General features: G+C 48.1%; 1 protein-coding gene across 6 annotated transcripts in view; it reads right to left on the bottom strand.

Annotated features, from left to right (window-relative positions):
* Positions 1–22,018, bottom strand: part of TRABD2A (TraB domain containing 2A) — a 79,890-nt gene extending 57,872 nt beyond the window's left edge. For all 6 annotated transcript variants that reach the window (XR_010069185.1, XM_063321162.1, XM_063321163.1 and 3 more), the window contains exons 1-2: positions 21,761–22,018; positions 13,925–14,485 (exon numbers count right to left, since the gene is read on the bottom strand). Coding sequence is in view for 5 of the 6 variants with exons in the window: in XM_063321162.1 (XP_063177232.1) it covers positions 13,925–14,485; positions 21,761–21,862 (663 nt within the window). In the remaining variant the exon portion in view is untranslated. The remainder of the gene's footprint in view (positions 1–13,924; positions 14,486–21,760) is intronic.
* Between the last annotated feature and the right edge of the window lie 1,874 nt (positions 22,019–23,892).

The raw sequence follows: 23,892 nt of genomic DNA, 5'->3' as shown, positions 1-23,892 counted from the left end.
ACAGATATAAAACACAGAGGTTAAGGAAGAGGCATAATGAGATGAAGGAGGCATTGAACTCTAACGACCAGACTGAGCAGAAATGTGGCTTCCAGGCAGCATTATAGCTTTATGGTCGCACTTCTTTCCTTGTTAAGCAGGTAAAGAGGCTGGAAGAGCTGGTGCTTGCTCTGTAGGGACCTTCCTCTGCACTGAATGCAGCCCTACAAGTCTTTTGGTCCCTCTGACACACACACACACACATTTGGCTGATGCCTAAGAGCATTTGGAACTGCCTAGGCAAAGGCCTCCAGTACCTCAAGCACACAATAGAGCCCCTCTGCTTGGTGGCGGTGTTTCACTGCTCCTAAAAGCTCAGCCCATTTGCAGAGGATGTGCGGCAGGGAGCACACAGCTTTGGTCTGCAGCAGCCCCCCAAATCCTGCCTGCCCCAGTGCTAAAGTCACAGTAGTTCTGTTTTACAGTAACTTCTTGTCCTATGTCTCATTGTAAAAAAACAAAAGAGTCTGGTTTCAGATCACCATAAAGTCATATTGGCACTGGCAACAAACTTGCGGAGCTTCAACCTGATCTACAGAAAAGATCTACAAAAAAAAAAAAAAGAGAATCTGGAAGCTCCTTGAAACCTCTTGTCTAGCCTTAATTGCAGATGTCTAAATGCCCCAAACTGGTATTTTATAAGACAGAACAAAACACATATTGATTCCATGCATGAATCAGCAGCCTTTGGACACTACCTAGCAATCTTTTCTGTTTCAGACAGCTATTTGGTGGCAATTTAAAGCCTGAATGATGGCAATTCCACCAGGTCCCAAGGAAATTTGTTCAACTGGCTAATTGCCTTCACTAGAAACCAATTATATCGATCCTGATAGTGTGCATCCTCAGCAGCTAGGCCACTGGACTTGAGGCTTTCACTGCATTGTCCCTCTTCCTCAGACAGATACCCCAGCATGCTCATGAAATGACTTGTCAGTTTCTCTACAAATAATTTTGTAGATCAAGTTTCCTTACTCTCGTGTTATGCAGGCATGGTCTTCAGGTCCCAGATTAATTCTGTAGCTCTTTTCTGACATTGCTTCAGTTCTTCAATGCATTCTGAAGTGCTGACACCAGGACTAAGCAGCGTTCCTGCACTCGGCTCCCCAGCACATTTCTCTCCTGCTCCTACCACTCACCTGAGGACTGCAATCTCCCCCCTCAGCTGCAGTGCTGGGCTTGACAGTCATGTTAGCCAGTTATCTTCCAAACCCTTTGCATCATCAGTGTGTTCCAGGTAAGGTCTCCAGCCTTTTTAGCTTGACCTCCATGCTTTGCTCCTAGATGTACGACCTTGCACTTAACAGCACTGGATAAGCCCAGCTTTCCAGACGACTCAGCTCTGCTCCCACAACTGATCTGTTGTTCACCTTCCCTCCATCTGCAGGATCTCCATGTCTGTGCAAACAATTATTTGCTATTTACATCTCCAACAAAGCCACTGGGTAACGCAGGGCCAGGAACAGATACCTTCAGTACTTCTTTACAAGTATCTTCTAGCTTCCCTCCTCCCTGGTGGAGGATGACTCTCTCTCCATCTACAGCCATTTTATGAGAATGATCACTTCCCCTGGGCTGCCTACAATAAGCCATGTTGATTTAGTCTAGTGTGTACTCCTATATCAGAGCATCACCAGGAACAAGGTCAGAAGCCTTCAAATCTATGTATGATTATGTCAACACAATGACTCTTATCACCAAATATCATACTCTTATCAAGGAGTGGGATCACATTTGTCTGACAAGGCCAGTTTTCCATTCAAGGGAAATTGGCTAGCATCATCCTGCCTTCTCTCAGCTCTTTACCAGCTGCAGAGCCTATCAGCCTTTTTATGCCTTGAGCAAACTGAAGTTTGAGTAGCCTGACAAACTACCCACTTATTTTCACAGAATAATGCTGATACAGCAGGTTCTTTCCACTCCCCTTAAGTTTTTGAAGTGCCTATATGAATGATTCAAAGAGCTCCTTCGCTTAGTCTCTAAATATTCTGGACTGTAAGTTAACAATTGCTAAATGTTTTGTACATTTAAAAATACTGACATTTAACATTTTATCTAATTACTGGAAGTAATTTCTTACTGCAGCAGAAAATATTTCCTTATGACCAAGCTATGAATACAGAGTCTTATCCTTTCCAAACACCAAGAAATAGTTAACTGGTTATTTCTGCCTTTTGTATTTCATAAGGAACAATTTTGCAACCCTGTTCAGTATGGAGCCTGTACCATTGGTAGGATTTAATGAATCCTTCATACATTTAAAGAACCCCTTCTTATCATTCCAAATACAATGCCCAAAGGCTCTTCATTGGTACCCTTCAGTTCTCTCATCAATTGTCTGCATTTCCTTGCAGATTACTTGTCCACGTTGCTTCCTCTATTTTTCCATTCATTGCATTTTGGGTTTCTTATTGCTGCTTTCATCTTCTCTGTTAACCAAACCAGCTTATTTTAACTAAAGAATTCATCTTTGTAAATGCAGAATTGTGGTTTCTCGGGGACCTCATATAGGATTCTTGAACAACTCCCAATTATCATTCACATTTTTTTGCTTAAGTTCTTCCTCCCATTTTATTTGGCCTATAATTATTTTCAGTTTGGGGAAACTGGGTCCCCTTAAAGCACCAAACATACATATTATTGGTTGGGACTTTTCACACAGCAAATTGAGTTCAGTCACGATTACTTGTACCTAAGCAAACACCCTTTTCAGTTCCATGATTAATTCATTTTTATTAACCTGGATGAGGTCTGAAATTGCATTATTCCAAGCATAGCCATGATACCTGCTAGATTGAATGTTATTCACCTCTGGTTTTTAGGTGAATAGTTTCTTTCAGTACTGCAAAAACATATCTGGAATACCTAAATGGAAGCATATTTTTTCTCTTTCTTCTCCCCTGGCAGAGTTTCAAGGAGGTGCTCACCCAGGCACTGGGCAACTGATAACAAGTACGTCTATCCCCTGTGTTGTTGTTGATCAGCTACAACCTTGAGCTTTCCGTGTCTTCTTCTTTTGACTTACCAAGAGCTTCACAGCAAAAAAAAAAGATGCATGGTGTCACCTCGTTTCTCCATTTCATCCTTCCCAGAAAGCATGGCTGTGGCTACTTTATTATTAACATTCCAGACATGCAACTCATCCCACTGGACTCCAGCTGTAGCAAATGCCCATTTATCTTAACAATCAGGCCTTATAAAATCCCACAGGGATGAAACTTGTGATCAAACTACCCTTGCCTAACAAGTTATTGTACGCTGGCTGAGGAGCAGAGACTGTCCAGGAGTCCAGCCTCAAGGCCATACTGTTTGAATTGTTTCATCAGTAATGCCTACATCAGCAGCTCCCAACTACTCCTTGCATGCTTGCATTTTGCAGGGTCAAGCCTTTGTGCAGGCATTTGGGAAACTGGAAATGCAGTGCCCAGTGTAATCTCTCCCAGGTGAGAGGCTGGGAGCAAGCAGCCAGATTGTGAGGAATGGGTCTGCTTAGTCACCTCTCACCAATGCAAGACTGAAAGTTACACTATCTGTCTACCAGGTACCCACCATGCTCTCAAGGACAGTATAGATATACCTCACCCCGGGACGTCTGCAACTGCTTGAATACAGAAATCTCAGCCCTAAAAATCACCAGAGACCATTTTACCAGACATACCAACAGTGACAGGACTTCAGTTCCTCACTCTAAGAGCTACAGAGGAATTTGGTATGCTTGCACTTTGGGGGATACCATGAAACTCCACAGACAGGAATTTCCCCAGGCATACATGGAAGTCAGGAGGAGTTCTTGTATGATTATAGACTGCACATTCCCAGCAGAATGCATTGCTTTGGCCAGAAAAAGGTAAGAGCTTCAAAACTGAGCTCAGAACATCAGCAGCAAACCTCTGTCTGCCTAGCGCTGGCTAAGGGCCTGTCTTCCCTGCTAGGACAGCCCTGGTCAAACAAACAGTGTCAAGCCTTCCCAAAGCTGCACAGCCCAGAGATGTCTAGCGAAAGACCCGGGAGAGTTAGTTTTGTGCTGATTCTGCGCAACTGTGGAAAGCTAAGCTGCATTAGCCTTCTCTACCATAGGATTGTGACATAATGTACCTGTCCTTCTGGGTGCACAGCAGAGGAGTAAAACTGTGTGAAAAGACCAGTGGATTTTGAGCACTTGAGTGATTTAGCCAGCTCTCCCCTACAAAACAAGCAGAAGAGAAGCCCCAAGCAATAAGAAAATCTGCTTTTCATCCTTGTCCTAGCTTAAGGACAGGTACACCTGGTTTCTTCAGGTGTACCAGGGAGCCAGGAATAAATGGTTTGATGAAACATTTGCAGTTGGAGAGATGGGAAAATTAGGCTTAGGACAATGTCCAGATGAAAGGTCAAATTTTCTCAGCAGTTAAAATCTTTAAGCAGTTAATCCAGGACACCTAGCAACGGTAAAGCTTTGTCCTGGTTCCGTCGGGGTTAGGGTTAATTCTCCCCAGGCTCCGGCAGGGACACAGGTATTCCATCCCATGGAGCCATGCCCAGGCAGGAGCCAGGAGCTGCTGGGGGAGGGGGTGGGAAGTCGCTGCTGGGAGCGGGCTGGGGTGTCCTGGGTCCGGTGGGTGAGCGGTGGTTCTGTAATCGTGTTTGTATATTCCTCTGTCAATGTTATTGTTGGTGTTTTCCTGTTCTCTTTGCTGTTCTGTTAAACTGCCTTTGTCTCAACCCATGACTTTCGCCTTTTTCTTTTGATTCCCCTCCACAGGTGTGGGGGGATGAGAGAATGGCCTCATGGTTCTTCGTTGTCGGCTGAGGCTGAACCAGGACAGGTTTTACTTGAAACAACTGAAAATTTGGCCTTCACTGAACCAAAGGAATCCAGGGCTGTAGCATCAGTAGCAGGGTCCTCAACAACACTTTGCGCTGGAATACATCCAGCAGCACATCACTGCAGGGCTACAGCTCTCTGTCTAGTTCAGAGCTTCTGGTGTTATTTATGTAATCGGTTCCCATAAGAAGTCCAAACACTTCCTCTGAGCTCACAGGAATATCTTCAAAATGCCCCAAGGTGCCAGAAAAGCAAAGCTGGGAGCTGTAGTGATGCAGTCCCCTCCCGCCTTGCCTCAAGCCTGAGTGAAAAATAGGCTTGAGCCATGCTTGGAGTGGGCTCCTTGCTCAGCCAAGCGGAGCACACCATGAAACCCACCTCCTTGGTGAGGGTAGGATGGCTTGCCCTGTGTGGCATCCCAGTAAGCCAACAAATGCCACTTCTGAAAGGTGGAGGGGGCTGACCATACTTGGGGCACTGTCAAGACAGCGACAAGGCATGATGTGCTGCCCCTGAGCCACATGTCTCAGTGGGGTCTCTCACTACAGCTATCGCCAAGTGGCCAGCATGAGGATAACTTGCCACCGGACATACCCAACAAAGGCAGACAGCACCTCAGCTTTTACCTTTGGGAGAGAGGAACATCCATGGGATGATGCTTGCTGTCTGGATCAAGTAGCATCGATTTATTTGCAGCAAAATCAGACAGATTTCACATACAGCTGCAAACCCAGCTGATTTGAGCTTTGACGGCCTGATAGTGCATAAAGATGTATAAATATTTTTCTCCCATGGTACTGTTTGGGGGACACAAGATGAGTAGGACACACTGACAAATTACAAGTAATTGTCGTGGTTTGGACAGTAATCCACACAGAAATTAAGGGTTTGAGTAAATAAGATGAAAATCACACTCTAGCACTGAGTCCACTGATGATGCAGCCTCTGTGCAAAAAGAACCATGCTTGGAAAGCAAAACAGGTCAACACAAGAACGCATAAAAGCTGACATTAAAAAAAAAATAATTTGCTAGAATGTTCCTGTAATGCATTTATTGTATGATCTTCACGTAAGTCAAGTCAGAAACAATGTATCTTTTTTTGTCAAAGATTAATTTGAGTTCTGGTAATCCTGCTAATCTTGTTAGACCAAAGAGACTGAGAAATGCACGTGGCCAGCTACCTAATCTTCCCCTACACAGTTATATGACAGGATTGTGATCACAGTAAATTGCAGACTAAACACTGTTACGCATTTGGTTTTAATTGACAGGACTGTTCTTAAATTGCATAGATGGATCTCTTCATAAACCTCTCCCTGGTTTCAGACTGCACAGCAACTACTACTCCCCATGTGCTTGTCTGTTCACATTTGACCTCTCCGTGCTCAAAAAAGGTAAGCTTCATGAAAAGGAAGGAAATGTGAATGTTTGAGTGCTCCAGCAGGGGCACTGCCAAGCTTAGATTGGCTGACCTGTTCCTTATCAACTTCCAAGCCCACCTCCTCCCTTCAGCAACCCGATGGAGTCTAAAAGATGTTGTGTCTGCCACCAACTTTTACTGCCACTTGTCTCAGTCTGAGTCTCTGAGCATCCGCCTGCACGCTCCAGGAGACAGGACAGATGCACCATCACGTGATGCTCAGACTGCAGGTGCTGCGTGCAGGACCGTCATGTGAGCCAGGGTCAGGCTTTGGAAGGAAAATGGCTGGGAGCACCATCTCACTTGGCAACCTGGCAAGAAGAGCTGTTGCTTTCCAAGAGCACAGCACATGCAGGGGTGACGGCAACACTAACCCAGAAGCCCAGTCTGCCCTGGTATCTCTCTTCCCAAAGCAAGTGGGACATCCAGGAGGAAGGAGAGCTGGCAGCCAGCTACCAGCACTCTCAGCAGAGCCTGGCACCAGGTGAGTCCCAGACCGGACACTTAGCCAGGACACACTCTGTCCCCATCAGCACTGCCAGCATAGCTCAGCATCTCCAGAGAGAGGTCATGCCCTTTGTTTCAGCTGTTCACTTTCAACACCCCTCTGGGAAATGCAGTCTCAGTTACATTTTGGGAATGCTCTTCTCGCATCTGCCCCAGCAGGACAGAAGCCCAGCACCCTATCTCAAACAACAGCAGAGAACCTACAGAGCAGCTCTTTCTCTAGCACCTGCCTTCAATTCAAGCTGTCAGGGGCTGAGGGATGTCTCAAGCCAGAGAAGGCACCTAGAACATGTATGAGACTCCCTGGTCTGACTATTCTTCATCCATGCCTTTGAAACTGTTCACACGTCTTGGTGTCCGAGCATTCTTCATCCATTGCATGCCAGAAATGAACGATGTCTTGCATGGGCATGCATCTACCTGCTAAGCCTGCTGCCTGATAGTGGTTTTATTGAGGGATCCAATCTACCCTCTGTTATGAAAAGCAACGAAGAATTGTTCCTGCTGCTCTCTTTCTGCATTAGGCCAGATAAAGCAATAGATACCTTAAAACTGTTTTTCAGCCTCCTCATCCTAGCTGTAATCAACATTTCTAACTATATAATAAAAGCCTTCATGAAGGTTATAGGAAATAATTATACGATTATAGAAAATTGCAAGTCAATAAGGATAACGGAAACCCTATCTTTTCCAAAAATCCTGACAGCTTTTTGCAAGCTTTCAAGTTTACTTAGTAACGGCAATAGCATCAGCGAACAGATTTCTGAATAGAGTGTATGGCAGTAGGACTTTAGAGAAATACAAAACCAACACATCACATACTGAAGACATGGGAAACAGAAGTTGTAGCTAGTAGACCTGAAAATGTAAGTGCAGGTGAGAAACAACTGTGTAAACTACTGAAGACCTCTGCAGGGGAAGTTCTTTGCCATACAGCATTCAACTACTCAACTCAGAGAGCAAAAAAACCCACAACAATCCCAAGTCTATGATTAATGGATTCTGCAGATAAAACAAAGGTCAGGGGAGCAAAATAATTCAGGGAAGAGAGCAGAGGTGCTATGTAATCTGGATTTCTTGTTAAAACAAATATTGTCTGCTGGCTTGCAGTTTGTCTTGGCCAAAGAGCAGACAGGGACTGGACCACAACAATACGGGTAATGCCCTCTCTTCCCTGGGAAGATGCGAGAGTAAAAATGACCTTGCGTCCCCCAAGCATGAGCTCTCAGAAAACCATTGTGCCTGAACAGCCACAGACAAACTCAGAAGCATAAACAAGGGAAGACAAGGATAGTGACAACACCACTGCGCTGACTACATGCGTGACTGCCGCGACGCAAGACAGATGCTGCTAGTCCTGGGAAGAGCTGAAGGAATTAGTTAACACGTAGAAAACATGCCCTGCTGGGAAAGGCTCAATGGTTTCCCTTTGCTTCATTGAACAAAAAGAACATCAAAGGACAAACTGATTACAGTTGCAGTACCGGCACAAGGCAGGGAAAGTTGATAGCAGGGGCTCTTTGGTGGAATACAAACCCTCACAAAATCAAACACTTGAAAGCTGACGCTGAGCTGTATTCTTGGTCTGAATGTGTCCATGTTTGTTGAAGAAAACTAAAAATTAGTCTTCAGAACCACTGCCATGGGACAGAAACTCTGTCACTGGGATGCAGGAGCCAGGTGGGATCCCCATGGACCTGGCAATCCAGTCTGGGCCAAAATGGAACTGTCGTACAGCTGCTGCATGGGAGGGTGACAGCAATGCAGTCTAGTTCTTAGATCGGAAATGAAATTGTCTTCTACAAGTCTGCAGGCATGTGCCTTTAGGTTGTCCACGCCGGCTGCAACCTTGCTATCCAAGGGAAAAGCTGGCAGCTATAGTCCCACACTTTGGGTTTAGTAATGGGCAGTTAGCAGTGAGACCTCAGGATCAGGTGTCAAATGGAGACACAGCTTCAGGCCACCAAGACCTGAGAACGTGCAGACCAAAGGTTAGCATGGAGGCACCCGACTGCCTGACCAGCTGAACAAGCCAAGCCTGCAATCCCCCCTCCCTTCTCCACACTCCTCACTATTGGTTGAGTTGCCCCAAAAAGCATTCAGCCCAGAGCTTCTCCGTGCTCCCTTGAGTGGCCTCCAATGCCCAGGACCCCTCTGAGCCCACTGACAGCGCTATGCTCCTCTGCAGCAACAATACTCTCACCCAGAGCTAGAGGGTCTCAAGTGTTACGCAGTGTGTCTGCCAACCACCCCACCCGCCTAGTGCTGACTTGTCAGAGGAAAGCGGGATAACCCAGTGACCAGCACTCCCAGAGTGGTGCGCACAACTCATTGCCCAGCCCTCGCTAACTGGGAGTAGAGGAAAGTGTATTGGCATGCTCACACGTAACACTGGGAGCCAGCCACAGGCAAGGGGCTGTCTGTGGGAGCTGCGAGGAGAGACAAAGCCGTGTTTACCGCCTGACGTCTTCCGTTTATGCGGGTTAATGCTGAGCAAAGGGCATTTTTAATGGGAAAACCCAGCTAGTTGATACGCGCGCAGTGTGCAAATGCAAGGAGCTTATAATGGCACGTTATGACCGGTGCAAACCATTATGACCACAGCAAAACCCGCAGTTTGGGATTTTGAAGCCCTACCGCAGACTCCAGGCTGTTCGAAACAAAGTCTCCACCCTTCTGAATGCAGACACAGTAGACCAGCAGCTGAATTCCCCTTTTACTCTCACCCCCTGAGCTCCCCAGGTAGTTAATAAGATCTTAATTAAACTCTCATTATGACAATAAAAATGCGAAGCCTTAACTATTTTGGTTCCCACCAGCCAGCCCTTTCCCCATCCCTGATGTCTAGACGTGGAGGCTGCAGGTGTGTCTACACACAAACTGAAAACAAAAACAAATCTAGGTCACAGACTCCAGCAGCCAAAGATGCAAATAGGATCAATTCAGTTCTTTCAGCTCCAGTTCAAGTGCAGAAAACCCTGATGTTCCCATCACCTAGGGAGGGAGGGAGGGCTGCTCCTGACGCATACATCTTGAAGTTACACCCTCGGGGCAGAAGATGCAATCAGGTTACCGCAAGTAGTGTCCCGTCCAACTTGTTCAGCAGTGAGTGCTCCACTCCTCTGTCAGCTCTTTCATCAAGCAACTGCTCTTTGCTTTGCTCCAAGTTTGGATCTGAACTGCTCCTTGCAGAGCTCCCATCGTGTGCTGTTTTTCTCTCCTTGTTCGCTCCTTCTCTGAGTTTCTCTGTTGTCAAAGGTGAACCTTAACCAGGATCTCGTGAATGGAAACACTGCCAGATCTGACCTCGTCACCCCGGAAATTAAAGACAAACATCATAACTGATCAACCCAACGTAGCAAAAAAGCCCTTTGTTTGAAATGAGGAGACTAACACAATTTTCCCCAATTTCATATCATATCTTTCGGGCAAAACTGCAATCCATCACTCCTGTTTCTCTAACTTCCTTAGAAGGTGAAAAAACACAATCCAACCAACTCCCCCCTCCACATGTAACAAGGCAGTGGTGTCTTGGCTTCCCCACAGATATGGACTGCTTCTAAATAATAGTTTTATACCAGGGGCTATTAAGGGTGACCCTTTCACCCAAGTGAGTCCATCGATAAAGCAAGAAAAATGATGTTGCTGTTATGTCAGAAGAGTTGTATTTGCTAAGCAGCAGTCTACAGCTCTCAAAGTCATGTTAGCGGTCCAGAACGTGGAACAGCTGGTAACCCTCCAGAGAAAAGCAGGAATCTCTCAGTGCTTTGTTGCTTGCAGAGGTTGTTCTGTGTTGAAATGTGAACAATTAATGTCCTAGTTAACAGAAAATGATCAATCCTAGAAGCCTTGGCTTTATTTTCTACCTGCAACTAACTGCATGCTGAAATATGCAAAAGAAAGTGCTCAGCCCCAGAGCTAGAGCCAGGGTTTCAGGAGCAGTCAGTCCTTAGTGGCTCCCTGCTTCCTACTGCTACCCAAGTCAGCAGGGGCAAATTATGTACAGCAACAAAGCTTTTTATCTTCTATAGGCCCAGATGCTGCTAGAAATGAAACCTGCATCTTTATAGGGTATTGCAACGAGAGAGGCACTACCCATGAAAGAAGGAGGGGTGGGAGAAAAAAGTCTTTTAAGACAAGCTAGGATGGAAACAGCACGAAGCAGGAAAATAAACACCATGGCCCTGGCATGCAGACAGACTAAATGTTTCCGTACTCCCTAAAGTTGCATAGATCTTGGAAGAAGAGATGGGGATTGCGGAGGCAGTGAAGTATTTCACAGATTGTGTACATGGCATTGCGCACCACATAGAAATTATACTTTTATGACCTGGCTATGTGGCCAGCCAGCCTGAGTTGAGCAAGAACAGAGAGGTAAAATGCCACAGTCATAAAACAAAAGATAAAGAGGAAACTGGAACAAATACGGCCAAAGAAAAAGAGACCCATGACAGGCAGCATTGGCTGTTGTATGTGTGGGGGTTTTGTTTATTTCATTTTTTTCCTCTCTCTCCTCACAAGGACAAAAAGGAAGTGTCTAGCTTGGGTTTGCCTGCGCTTTGCAGTAGACTTGGCATTGTGCAACCTGATGGAGGGAATCAATGATAAACTGTTCCAGACCTTCACCTGCAATAACATACCCACACCAACCAGGCCTTGTCTGATAGTATGCATCAAAAGAGGGACCTAGCTAATAAAAATGTATTGCTTGTAAGTGGCCTGGGAGTCCTCCTCACCAGGTAGTACAACCGTGTTGTAAGTGAAAGGAAGAGCAAACCCTATGCAGAAACAAAGTGAGAGCCCTAAACTTGCTTCTCTGCCAAGTAAATAATCTCTCTGCAACTCTGCTGCAACAAAAAAAAGGCATTTCTTGCACAGGATTAGACCATTCCTTATGGTTTTGTGTCCCCATTTTCCCCAGCAGAAGTTTCTAAGTCATCCCTGTGTGTTCGCTCATGAGAAAGGCAGACGCAGAAGTGGGTCTCATACTGGGGGTTCCCAGACAGCAGCACAATACTAAAGGAAATAATTTTCAAAGAGCCTATTTCAAAGTCTTTGTTTGGTTTACATTAAACACATAATTAACTCTAATACCTGATCAAGAGAAGAAAGCTCTGAAATCAAAGATTTACAGAATTGCCAACCACAAGAGTTCACAAGTCAGGTTCTGAAACAACCACGAAATTGGCTTAGAAACATAAAAATCACCTGCCTCTGGTTCTCCTTTACCTTGAGCTGCCTGTATTGGAAATCTAGTAGTGGGCAGAAGTGGGGGTGTGACTTTGTGGTGCTGTAGCTTCTGCATACCTGCTGCCTCAAGGGACAGCATCCTCCTTCCTCCTGGAAGTGAGCAGGCGTGGAAGCAGCCACAGCTTGCATGATGCTCATACACTTCTCCACCCACCATGGGGTAACCGTGTGGCTGTGATTTTCCCAACTAGAGCTAAGTTTCTCCTGCAGTTCTGGTTACCCTGAACCTCTCAGCTGGGCTCTCACAACAAATATCACCTGGATGTTGCAGCTCTGTGTCCCCAGCCCACGCAGCTTCCCAGATCACATGGTATTATTGCACCTACAAAATAGGAGAGCAACAGCTGCTCTTTGAGGAAAGGTGTGTGAAGGCCTAAATTAAGTGTCAACTGTTGCATGATCTTAACAGGGACATGATTTGCAACCTATATTTCCCAGCCTCCCTACCACTTTCTTAGAAGGCAATGGAGAAAGCACATCCCAGTCCCCCGCCATGCTAAACCAGAGGGCCAGGTCTTTTTCTGACCAGTGTCAGAAAAAGAAAAACATGGGCCATAATGTTACTAAAGCCTCAACTGGATAAGAAGTGGAGGAGACGGGCCTTCCCAAACCATTCCTAGGGTAGCTGTGAGCAAACAGTGACAGCACGAGGATTCAAAGCACAGTTAAGCAAAAAACTGGAGATGTGAACGAGGCTGCCCAGCTCCAAATAAGCTAAGAGAGGAGTGCGGATGCCCTGCCTGCAGTTAAGGACTGCTCAAGTGATGCAGTCTGGGCTGCCATGCTATTCCCTGCACTGTGGTCCCCCCCCAAGACTGGCCAGGGTAGCAGCACTTCTGACATCTGCCCTGAACTGCTGTCCCTCCCCTTGCTGGGCTCCATCTCCCCTTCTGCTCATTCCCTTCCAGCATGGGAAACTCCGAGCAGCAATGGGATAGGCCTGTAGGGTGCAAGGGGAAGGGTCAGGCATCAGTCAAAACTCTCCAGCCCCATGACCAAAGGTTGTCCTACCCTGGACTACCAGGACAAGCTGCAACAGCAGGTCTTACCTATTGCTAAGCAAACACCCCTTCCTCTCCCCAACCTAGCACCTCCCTGCAGCAAAGGTATCCCAGGCCAGAGATCAACCTTATATACCTGCTTGTGATCCCACCGAGACAGACACTGCTCCCTGGTGTATTTAGTTCAAAGAGGAGAGGCCAAAACCACCCCATGCAACACATGGACAACGGAGAGGTTGTTCTACGTGCCTGGTGTGACACTGTATGAACAATGTGCTAAGCTCCAGACGGTTTGCCAACACAAAGGCACTTGTATAAGGGCCTGCGCCAGCCTGTGGAGCTCCCTGCAGGAAGCTGTGCTGTCCCTCACCTGGTCTCAAAGGAAGAGAAAGAAACAAAATCAAACACTTTTCCCAATGCAGAGGATGGGCCCCTATTTCTGAGGGCACTGAGAGGTCCACTGGGATACTTTTCCAACCAGTGTTTACTTCTCAGCTTTACTCACAGCACCCCTGCTTCCCCCAGGTGATCACAATTTTCTTCTTAACAAAAACAAGTTTAGTCACTGAGCCGCAGACTGCCCTGGGCTCCTGCAGGGCAGCTCAGCCAGGGTCAGAGGGCAGACATCCAACAGTCCAGTGTCTCTTAGGGTAGAGCCTGCCCCAGGCTGCCCACGGAAGAGGAGAGGGGTCTGCCCAGGCCAGGTCTGAGTTTAGGATGTAGCCTGAACTCCTACAGCTAGCAAACTCTCCTGAGGGCACAGGCAAAGGCATGGGCTGCACAGAGCAAACGTGAGAGTCTCTGGATAGAGAGCACTTACCTCACGTCCCAGCCTGTGCTCTTGCTGCTGGGATAGCCACCCGAGCAGCCAGCCTGGTACCCTGCACACCACTCCGTCTCACCTGGGAGAAGTTCAGCCCATTGAGCGGGTGGCACTGCTCCTCCACTTTCTCCACAGCACCCGTTTGCTTCCTTAGCCGCTCTGCTTCCTGGGCCAGGTACAGATCCAGGACGGGCACACCTCGTGACTTGATGTCTACCTCTGTCAGAGAGTTCACCATCAGCATCACCCACACTGGCCTCTTCCGCTCCCAGTTGCCAGCAATGGCATTGAAGAGGTAGTCTGCGTACAGCCCTTTGCCCCGCTGGTCTGGGGTCATCCAGGATGGCATCATGAGCTTGACGTACTCCAGGTGCCGCTTGAGCCGGCGGTAGATGTCACGGGGCAGTACGTCCTGGAGGTTTTCCCCCTGTGGCAGGAGCTGGCAGCTGGTGAGAGCTGAGATGGTATAGGGGTCGGTGAGGTCCAGCTCGAAGTATACGATGTGGCTTTGCTGGAAGGCCTTCTTGGAGTTCTCTGGGATGAAATCCCAGACACGAGTGTATGGGACATGGATGGTGCCAAAGAAGTAAGACGGGGGATCTCTCTTGATGGTCCACAGGAAGGAGTTCAGCTCGCTTTGCTGGGGGAGAGGGAGACACAGCTGAGTAAGCACAGACATTTACGCTGGGCCACTGCAGCACAGGGCTTAAGGAAAACAAGGTGCCAAGCCAGCAGGTCACCTGGCTCAGCAACATGCCAGCACGGACTTTTCCTAAAGCGGCTTTGCTCACAGAGTCCTCTTTGACCACCCTTTTTCTCAGGTCTTGAGGTCAAAATCTATCTTTCATTAATTAAAACCACAAGAAGATTGGCCTTGGCTTTCTCCTCCTGAAAGGCGACACTGGGTCTTCTTAGCAGTAACACCACCCAGGCTTATACCTCAGATATCTGCCAAAACCGGCAGCAGAGCATAGCCCAGGCAGGCTATGGTCCAGGCAAGGTGCTTATCCAGCTTACACCTTTTATCAAGTCAAAAGCTGGCATCGCTTTGCTGAAGCAGAGCAGGACAATAGGGTTTCAATCACCTTCACCTTGACGCCTCTGACTTCAGCACAGCAAGGCACCTTTCATCAAAGAAACTGCTGTGACACTTAGTCAGAGGGTGCCACAGCACCTTGGGGGAACTTTCCGCTTGGAGTGAGACACCAAACAAATGAGTGACACAAAACAGGTCTGACAGGCAGACTTGCTGGAGCAGGCAGAGATAGTTTCACAGGGATGTAGCACATGGACAGACGGACACACAGTCAAGACCCCTCACAGCCCAGTTCACCTCTTTCTTAAGGAGCACAGAAGCACATGCAATACCTTGGAAAATAAGGGAAGAACTTCTGGAGGCCAAACTCGGACTGTGGTTCCAGGGCATATTCATTTAAACGCGGAGGATGAAAAAGCTGCTTTCTTTAGCTTTTAAAATCTCTCAAAACCCACAGCCATCAGAAAGTCAGTATCAGACTTTTAAGTTTGTTGCACTGCAAAATGTGCCTCACAGCATCCCCAGGAATAACAGAGCACAGGGCTGTGCTCAAGCCCCAAGCAATCCTGACGGACAGGAGAGCAGATGGGGCAAAATGAACCCTGCTTGGATCCTGCCAAGTCACTTCACACCAGCAGCAGGCATGACCTCCATCACCCCACTGGTGTAGCGGTCTTTACTGGAGCGATGGACACAAACAGTTTCTGTCTGTCCACGCAGACAGGAGGAGGTAGCCTTTGCGTGTCTAAGTAGGAGGACAGGCTTCCAGATGCACTCAAACATCTGGTCAGACTTTAGCCAGCAGAAAACTCTAACCTCGGGTCTGAGGCTACATGTGCATGTGTGCTGATCTAAAAAGCCCACCTGACTGCCAAATGCAGAACAGGTTGCTTGGAGGAATTTATCAGAAGCACACTGCCTATAAATTTCTGATACTAAAGGCCCAGGGTCAGAAAGGTTAATCCTAAAGACTGCTCTGGAATGGCTTATCCCAGACAATCTTCTCCAGCAGTTGTCTATGTCAAACCCAGGCCACAGATCAGGCAGCACTTCAGCAAAGCGCTACTACCAGTCCAGCTTACCAGCATGGACCGACGTACCAAGCATACTCCAAAGAGCTCTTCAGCCACTTCTGCAGCACGTTGAGAGTCTGAGGGATACCTCAGACCTTGGTAACACCATGCTACAACTCTGGATCCTGTAGGACGGTCCTGAAATGCACTCCTGAATTACAAACCATAAAAACTCTCCTGAAGACCATGGGAAGATGGGAGAATAAACATGATGCAGCACTGAGAGGTAAAGAAGATACAGGGCAACAGATGAGCGTGAATCTGACACAGACCCAGGAAGAAAAGAGCAAAATGAATACACAAAGTAAAACGGGAGGGAAAATGAGATGGGGTTCCCTCCTGCCATTTGTCAGGAGCGAAAAATGGAAGGACACACCACTGTGGTGAGAAATGAACTGGAAGTAGTTATCAGACAGCAAGGAGGAAGGACCAGAAATACAAGCAAGAGAAAAGACAGAAGAGGCACCTGGAACAGGCATGAGGTCAGGAGGTCAACAGTCCTTCACTTCGCACAAGTCTGATCATGTACATGGCAGTGCACAAGAACAGCCACGACTGCAAAGAATCAAAAGGAACAAGTGGTCACCAGCCTGCTTAAAACTTCAGTTCAGCTCCTGAATAAACCCAGCCAGAAGGCTCAAGCTCAGATGTATGGTACCAGGCTCTAATGCAGATCATCAGCACTGCTCCAGACTACTACACACAGCCCAGCTAGAAAATGGTTTAGCACTGCACTCTCACTTTTTTCGCTCTGCAGACTTTCACAACTGGATACGGAAAGCAGAGTAATACTGCCAGCTATTAGTGGTACCACTGAGGAAATCACACAGGCCATCAGGCACAGAGCAAATAAAGTCTTCCTTTAAAGAGCCTGCAGCACAGGCAGAAGAAAGCAGGCTGAGACCTAGCAAAACTTCTCACACAGTCCTAGAGACTGAGACCTGGCAAAGCAGAGCGGCTGGGCACTCTTGCTGGCACTTTCACACCAACCGGAGCAGGCATGAGTTAGGCAACCTACCACAAGCACCACCCGGGTCTCCCTTCTCAGAATTTTTGGAGACAGCATGAGGGGCTGTGAAACCTCCCCAGACCCTGCAGAGCCCTGCGAACAGCCCGCTACTACTTTGTGTGCGAGGGGATGGGGCAAAGCCCTTGGTGTGCCTGAGCAGGTCTGTGCTTCACCTGCTCTACCTTCTGGCACTCTCTGTGCACCTCCTGGAGCTCACATAGAAAGGGAAAAGCACAGGTATAATCTCTGCCCAAGACCATAAAAGGGGAGCCACTGAACAATGCTGTAGGTGGCTGTGAGATAGCACAGGAACAGTGCCGAGGCTTGTTCAGCATCGCAGCATACGCCACCACTAGCAGTGCCTCTCTCTCACCTCACTTCCCTGAGAGAATGCAACAGATAAAGGTGCTACAACTCAATTTTCCTTTGCAGTAGGATCCTTCTATATAACTGTTACATCAGAAACGGGTGCTTTAAAACCAGCATAAATTACAGTCAAATTGGAGGCTTAAATAAACTGGGTTGTATATCTCTAAGAATTTCACTTTCAGCAGCAAAACAACAAAAAGTCCAGTTTACGTATAGATCAAGATGCATATTTCTGTCTCCGCTCTCCAGTTTATAGGTGGTGCTCAATGCATTACTTGTGATGGGAAAAACTAGGAGCAAGGGGAAGAAATAGAGGGTCAGCCTCAGAAAGGGAGCAGCCGTCCCGCATGAGAGCACTGGTCTCCCAGTTTGCAGCCACACCAAGATCCAAGGCAGTGTCACACTAGCCACACCACACCTCCACTGTGCCTCAAGTTTAACCCCCCACTACATAGTCCCAGATCAACGTATTTCTGAATACTCAGCACTATGGCATGGTGCCTGCTCCCCTGCCTCACCTCCCCAGGTGAGCAACAGCTGGCTGTGAAATGATTAAGGGTATCAGCCCAGCCAAAAAATTCCTTGGAACAAGGAAGAGGAAAGAGAAAGACTTTTCCCCAACCACCAGGGGAATGAGAGAGAAGGAAAAGGAGCTGCTCAAGCTGACACTGTCACAGAGACAACACAGTAGGACCTATGGGATCCGCTCCCTACAACAAGACTGGGAAAGCCTCCCTTCTCAACCAGGGCTGCACAGGGGACAAACACCACTGCCTACCCTGAAGTGCAATGGGGGCATATAAGGCCAGACAATGCTTCCCCAAAATGAGGGGACAACAGTGTCACGCATTGCAGGAATCCTGGAAAAGCAAGGTGCAAATCAAATGTTTTCCTTCGGGAGCTGAGGGAGAGTCTAGGCAAGAACAGAAAAAAACTTGCAGAAAGGAAGAGTAAAGCGACGCATTGCACATCAGTAGCTGAAACCAGAGCATGCTAGTCCCATATCCCAACATCTGCCCTCTAATCACATAGGTGGTTGTCCACAGGTGGCACTGGAAACTCCCATGACCTCCTGCCTTCCTTCTATCTGCTTCAGCAGAACACAGGCTCTGACCGAGAGGTATTTTTATTATCTTTCCAATAGGTTTCTTCTTTAAAGAGTTAAGAAAACCCAAGCCTCAGATCCTGTTAATTTTAACTACCCCCAGCAACTTGCCTTTCCAGCAGTACTTATAGGTCCACCATAGGGTGCAACCTGTAGTCTTCATATAAGCAAATACTACTGTGTTTGTCAGACATCATGCATTATTTCAGGTGAGGCAGCAACGATTCTGTGGGAAGAGTGGTGACAAAGACGATCACAGAAGGTGTCATCTTTCTTCTGAGAAACTAACTCAAATTGGGTCAAATGATGTACTGACTGTCAAGAGTAAAATTATGGTAAACATCCAGGAAATAATGCAGCAAAAAACAGGAGGAACAAAGAATGCTTCTCGTGGCAACACTCTGAATGTCTCAAAGAAGAGCAGGTAGGTGCCCCTCTGTGGTTTCAGTGTCTTTCTGGGCCACTCACCCTCACCCCTACTACTTGGCCCCACAGCCACATCTTCCAAACTTCAGCTCAGGATTGCACTGTTTCTCAACCCACAATACTCTCTTACATTCTTTTTGCTTGCTACAGAAGCCGGAGCATGTGGCACGCAATATTTCACCCAGGCAGGCAGCCCTATAACCCTCCCTGTATGTCTTTCCTCCTCCCTCTTATCTACCCTGGTGCCGTATCTTGTCATGTTCTTTTATACCTAATTGAGGCAAAGATTGTGCCTTTACTCATCATGTAAGGTGCCCCATGCATCTATGGTAATGCACACAGAAATGGTAGGCACATTTTTAATAGTCATTCTCTTCAGCTTTTGCTCAGCTGTATCACATGCATATTACATGAGAGCATATATTATACGGTCTCAAACTCATCACAAGACTGTAAGCAGAACTCACCTGGGCACAAACACTGCACTGGCTACAACTATTAAAAGAACACACATTCAGTCCCCATTTGCCAGAAATGAAAAATAAAAATAAAATTATTAACTAAAAAGTCAAAGGCTGAGAGCAGACAGATTACTTGCTCTGCTGAAGTGTATTTATGGGGAAAGGTAGCCATTTAAATTAATTGGTCCCCTATCAGGAACAACATCATAAAATACTAACCAGCTACAACCACAAGCATTCTGCTGTTAACCCCTGGATTCTGGCTTTAAATTTACCTATAGACTGCAACGTTAAGCAAAAAGAAAGTACCACTGGAAGATAACCCAAAGCATTCCAGCATACTTTATTTTACATTAACTGTTTTCAAAGCTTTTCTTTTTTCCTACTGAAAAAAAAAAAAAATGACGGGGTACATTATTGGTTCCAGCTATAACTACAATTTGGAGTAGTGATGAGAAAGTCCCCTGAAGTACTGTATGTTCATTCCTTGAAATAGCAGCTTCTCTCTTTCTGGCACTGATGCACATATTTCTTTCATGACAGAAGCTCTAGGCAACCTGACAGAAAGAAGAAAGGTGTATCTGTAATCTAGAGGGGCAAGAAAAGAGATCCCATAAAAAAATTAAGATAAAAACAAACAAAAAAACCCTCCCTGATGATGCAGGGACAAGGAGGAATGCTTTTTTCCCAAGGGGTTCGTGTAAATATTTGTAAGGATACACTCAACAGCTTTGCAAATAAGGCAGATGCTGCCATTCCTAGACAGCGTGGTTACCACCACTGTCCCAGTGACCCTAGGGAACAGCCTGCCAATACCAGAACTGCAGGTGGTCTCACATTTTGATGACAGACTGATCAGCAGATAATGAGATACCATTAACACATTTTACCTCCAGTTTTGCCTGTAACTGGCAGAAGTCCAGTCAATGGCTCCTGAGGAAAATTCCCTGTGTCCCACCAAATCAGTGAATTACCCATTTCCAAAAGGGCAGCTTCTGCTGCTCAGGCTGTCAGGGGCTGTCCCCTTCCTTCCTGCTCTCACTAGCTCCTTGCAGTAGATTCACGCCAGCCCACAGCTTTTGCACTTTATGCCCCAAGGGGAAGGGGGCACCAGCTCCAGAGGCTTGACCTGGCTTTATGGCAGTGTCACAGCTGGCCACCTATAAATCCAGTTAACAAACTGGTTCCAGGCACAAGCAAATTGGTGAGCACCCTCCCCCAAGGTAGGGTTAAGCCCTGTCTAACAGAGGAGCTCAGGCAGACAACTCCCATGAGAGACATGTAGCTTGGCATACGGTTGAATCGGCAATGCCTTAAATGCTAAGGAAGAGACATCTCAGCCTCCACGGCTGCAGGGGGGCCAGCTCGCTCAGCTGGAGGCAGCGGGGCCCCTAGACGAAGGGGGCTGTATGTAGATGCATGTGCAGGTGAGAGACAAAAGAAAGATCACACAGCAGACCTTCTTCAGAGTTGCAAAGCCTTCTCGCACCTACCCTGCAGTTTGACCACTGTGGCTTTGGCACCACCCCAGTGCAGCAGGTCTGCACTCAACTTTGAAGGGCGACCAGCTCCCTTAACAGCTGCGCTGGAGAAGGTAACCCTGTCTGGGCCGGGAGATGAACACAAACGGCAAGGCACACGTCCCAGGAGCATCTCAAGTGCACAGCACCTCCAGTCAGGCTGCTTCCAGGTCCAAGCATATACCAACAGACTGCATGGATGGTCTGTTAACACTAACAGAAGCATTAAGACACAGTAACTTCAGGAAGGCTTTTCCTACACGATTTTCTGTACGTTTATCTCAGAAACTTCGGCAAGAACCGTTTTTTCTCAGTGTCTTGGTATTTAATGGAAATGACACCCAGCTCACAAGCTTCACGCCGGCCACTGCACTCAGCTGCACTTACCACCCCACCGGAGCCAGGTCAGCCCACGCTGCTCCTGATTACTACAGTCCGTCTGACGACGTGACAGGATGAGCAAAATCTAACATGAAAAAACTACATTTCCACTTGAGGGGCACGGCCATTTGCTGGTTCCGAACCTGCTCCACCACTCCGGGCGTTCGTATCAGTAAGGCAAGAAAGAGCCTACCCCCACCCGAGGGATGCTAGCAGAAGTCGCCCCAGGGCGAGCCCCTCCTGCTGCGAGCGGCGCGGGCGAAACGTCGGGCTGTGGCGCATCCTGGGATCTTCCACCTCCATCAGCACCCACCGCTGGTCGTCCCAGCCGGCGCACAGCCCCGAGCTCCCACCCTCCCCTCCCCGCCGCTCATCCGCACGGCCGCCGCTTGAGCCCCGCACCCCGCGGTCGCCGCAGTTCGGGATGAGCCGCGGCCGGGCACCCGTCCCCAGGGGACGGGTGCCCGGCCGCGGCTCATCCCGAACTGCGGCGGCCGGTGCGGCAAAGCCCCCCCCGCGCCGCGTCGGTGCTTACCTTTGCGGGGAGCGGGCAGGCGGGGGGGCCGCGGCTCTGCCGCGCCGTGGCCAGCAGGAGGAGGGAGCCCTGCAGCAGGCAGAGCCAACCGGGGTGCGCCATCCCTGCTCGCTCCGGGGTTTGGCACAGTTTGGGGACGGCTTCCCTTTTTTTCTTTTTTTTTTTTCTTTTTTTCCCGCCCCCCCTTCTATTTTTCGCCCCCTCTTCTCCTCCTTCCACACCTCCCTTTTTTTCCTTTTTAATTTCCCCTCTTTTGCTTTTTTTTTTTTCTCCTTCCTTTTTTTTTTTTCCCTTGGTCGGTCGACCCAATCCTAGAGCCCTCTCAGGAGCGACCCCATCCCCTGGCCAAACCCTCCAGCCGCTGCCCCCTCCTCTTAAAGGGTCCCGTGCCGTGCGGGGGGAGGAAGGGGAAGGCGCGGGGCCCGCCGCACCGGGGGCGGGCGATGGGGCGGCAGCGGGGGGGTTGTCCCCTCCGTGCCCCGCCGCCGCCTGGCTGTGGCAGACGACGGCGGGGCCGGCGGGCGCCGCGTATGGCAGCGAGACCCCGACTGAGCCCCGGGGGGGGTGCTGGGGCGGCCGCGCCCTCCCCCCCGCCCCCCAGCCCCGGCAGCCCCCGCCGCGCCCGGGGATGGCAGCGCTCCGGGCTCGCCCGTCCCCGTCCCTGCCCCGCCCGCCCCGCGCCTTGCCGGGCTCCGCTTCCCGGCTCCGGCCTGCCCCCTGCCCTGCCTGCCGGGCTCTGCCCAGCCTCCAGCTCTCCCGAAGCGAATACGAAATGGGATACTGTCCTTCTTCCCAAGTCTCTCTATTGCCCGCCAACTTCAGATTGAGGAACTGTTTCCAATCATTCCTGTGTTCTTGTTGCAGGGTGCCTCTGCCGAAGTTGTGTGTCCGCTGTGCTTTGCGCAAGCAGCGTGATCAAAAATGCACTGAAGAACATGTCACCATCTTTAATTGTAAAATTCAGCCATATTTGCTGAGAAGAGTGGTATTTAAAACCTAACAAGGGTACATATTGCTGTTGATCGCAGTCTTAAAAATATTGAGCAAAGCCAGAAGTATGCCAGTTTTCAGTCCGGTGTAAATTAAATGGATGAACTTTCATAGCTCTCAAAATATTCATAATAGGATCTTCCTGATAATTTTAATATGGCATGTGTAATTCACATAAAGCAAAGCTAGAATACTAACTCTCCATCGGTCAACATGGTGCATGGTGCTGTTATATGGTACATTCCCTCCTGCACCATCCCCAGATGTTTTAATTAAGGACTTCCAAACACAAAAGAAACCAAAATCTTTTTGAAGCCATAAATAAAAAGACAGCAGAAGTCAAACGAAGGGGGAAAACTTATGCCACTCTATGAGCTGGCATCTGCTGGTTTCAGTACCAGAGTAAGATGTTGCTCTTAATGCAGACCTTTCTCCACAATGTATTTCTCCATCTTTTCTCAGTGTTCAGTAACAGTATTTTTACCATTTCTACTTTAGTAGTCACCGTTACCCTCACTGTCCTGTGGCAATGAATGGGAATGCTTCTGCTTTTTTGTAATAGCTAGTGGACCTGACCTACCCCGCTTTGGTACACTGGATACACAGATGATCTTAAAAGACTAGTATAATTTCATTATAATGTTGACCATTCCTTCTGAAGCTGTATGTGTGAAAACACCATGCATAAAGCAACAGACAAGCTGCAGACAAACTGTTTCAGGCTCTTTGCTGACTCAGATATTGTTTCTTTAGCTTTACCCTATTCTTAGTCTTAAACTCATCTTTTTCAATCCCAGAGATCCAAATCTCTGTCATAGAATCATAGAATCATAGAATCATAGGGTTGGAAGGGACCTCTGGAGATCATCTAGTCCAACCCCCCTGCCAGAGCAGGGTCACCTAGAGCAGGTTACACAGGAACATGTCCAGGTGCGTTTTGAATGTCTCCAGAGTTGGAGACTCCACCACCTCTCTGGGCAGCCTGTTCCAGTGCTCTGCCACCCTCAAAGTAAAGAAGTTCCTCCTCATGTTTAGGTGGAACTTCCTATGTTCAAGTTTGTGCCCATTGCCTCTTGTCCTGTCCCCGGGCACCACTGAAAAGAGCCTGGCCCCATCCTCCTGACACCCACCCTTTAAGTATT

This window comes from Chroicocephalus ridibundus, chromosome Z (genome assembly GCF_963924245.1).
Source record: "Chroicocephalus ridibundus chromosome Z, bChrRid1.1, whole genome shotgun sequence".
Lineage (NCBI taxonomy): Eukaryota > Metazoa > Chordata > Aves > Charadriiformes > Laridae > Chroicocephalus > Chroicocephalus ridibundus.
The sequence above is the reverse complement of the archived record's forward strand: the minus strand, read 5'-3'. Positions and strand labels throughout refer to the sequence as shown.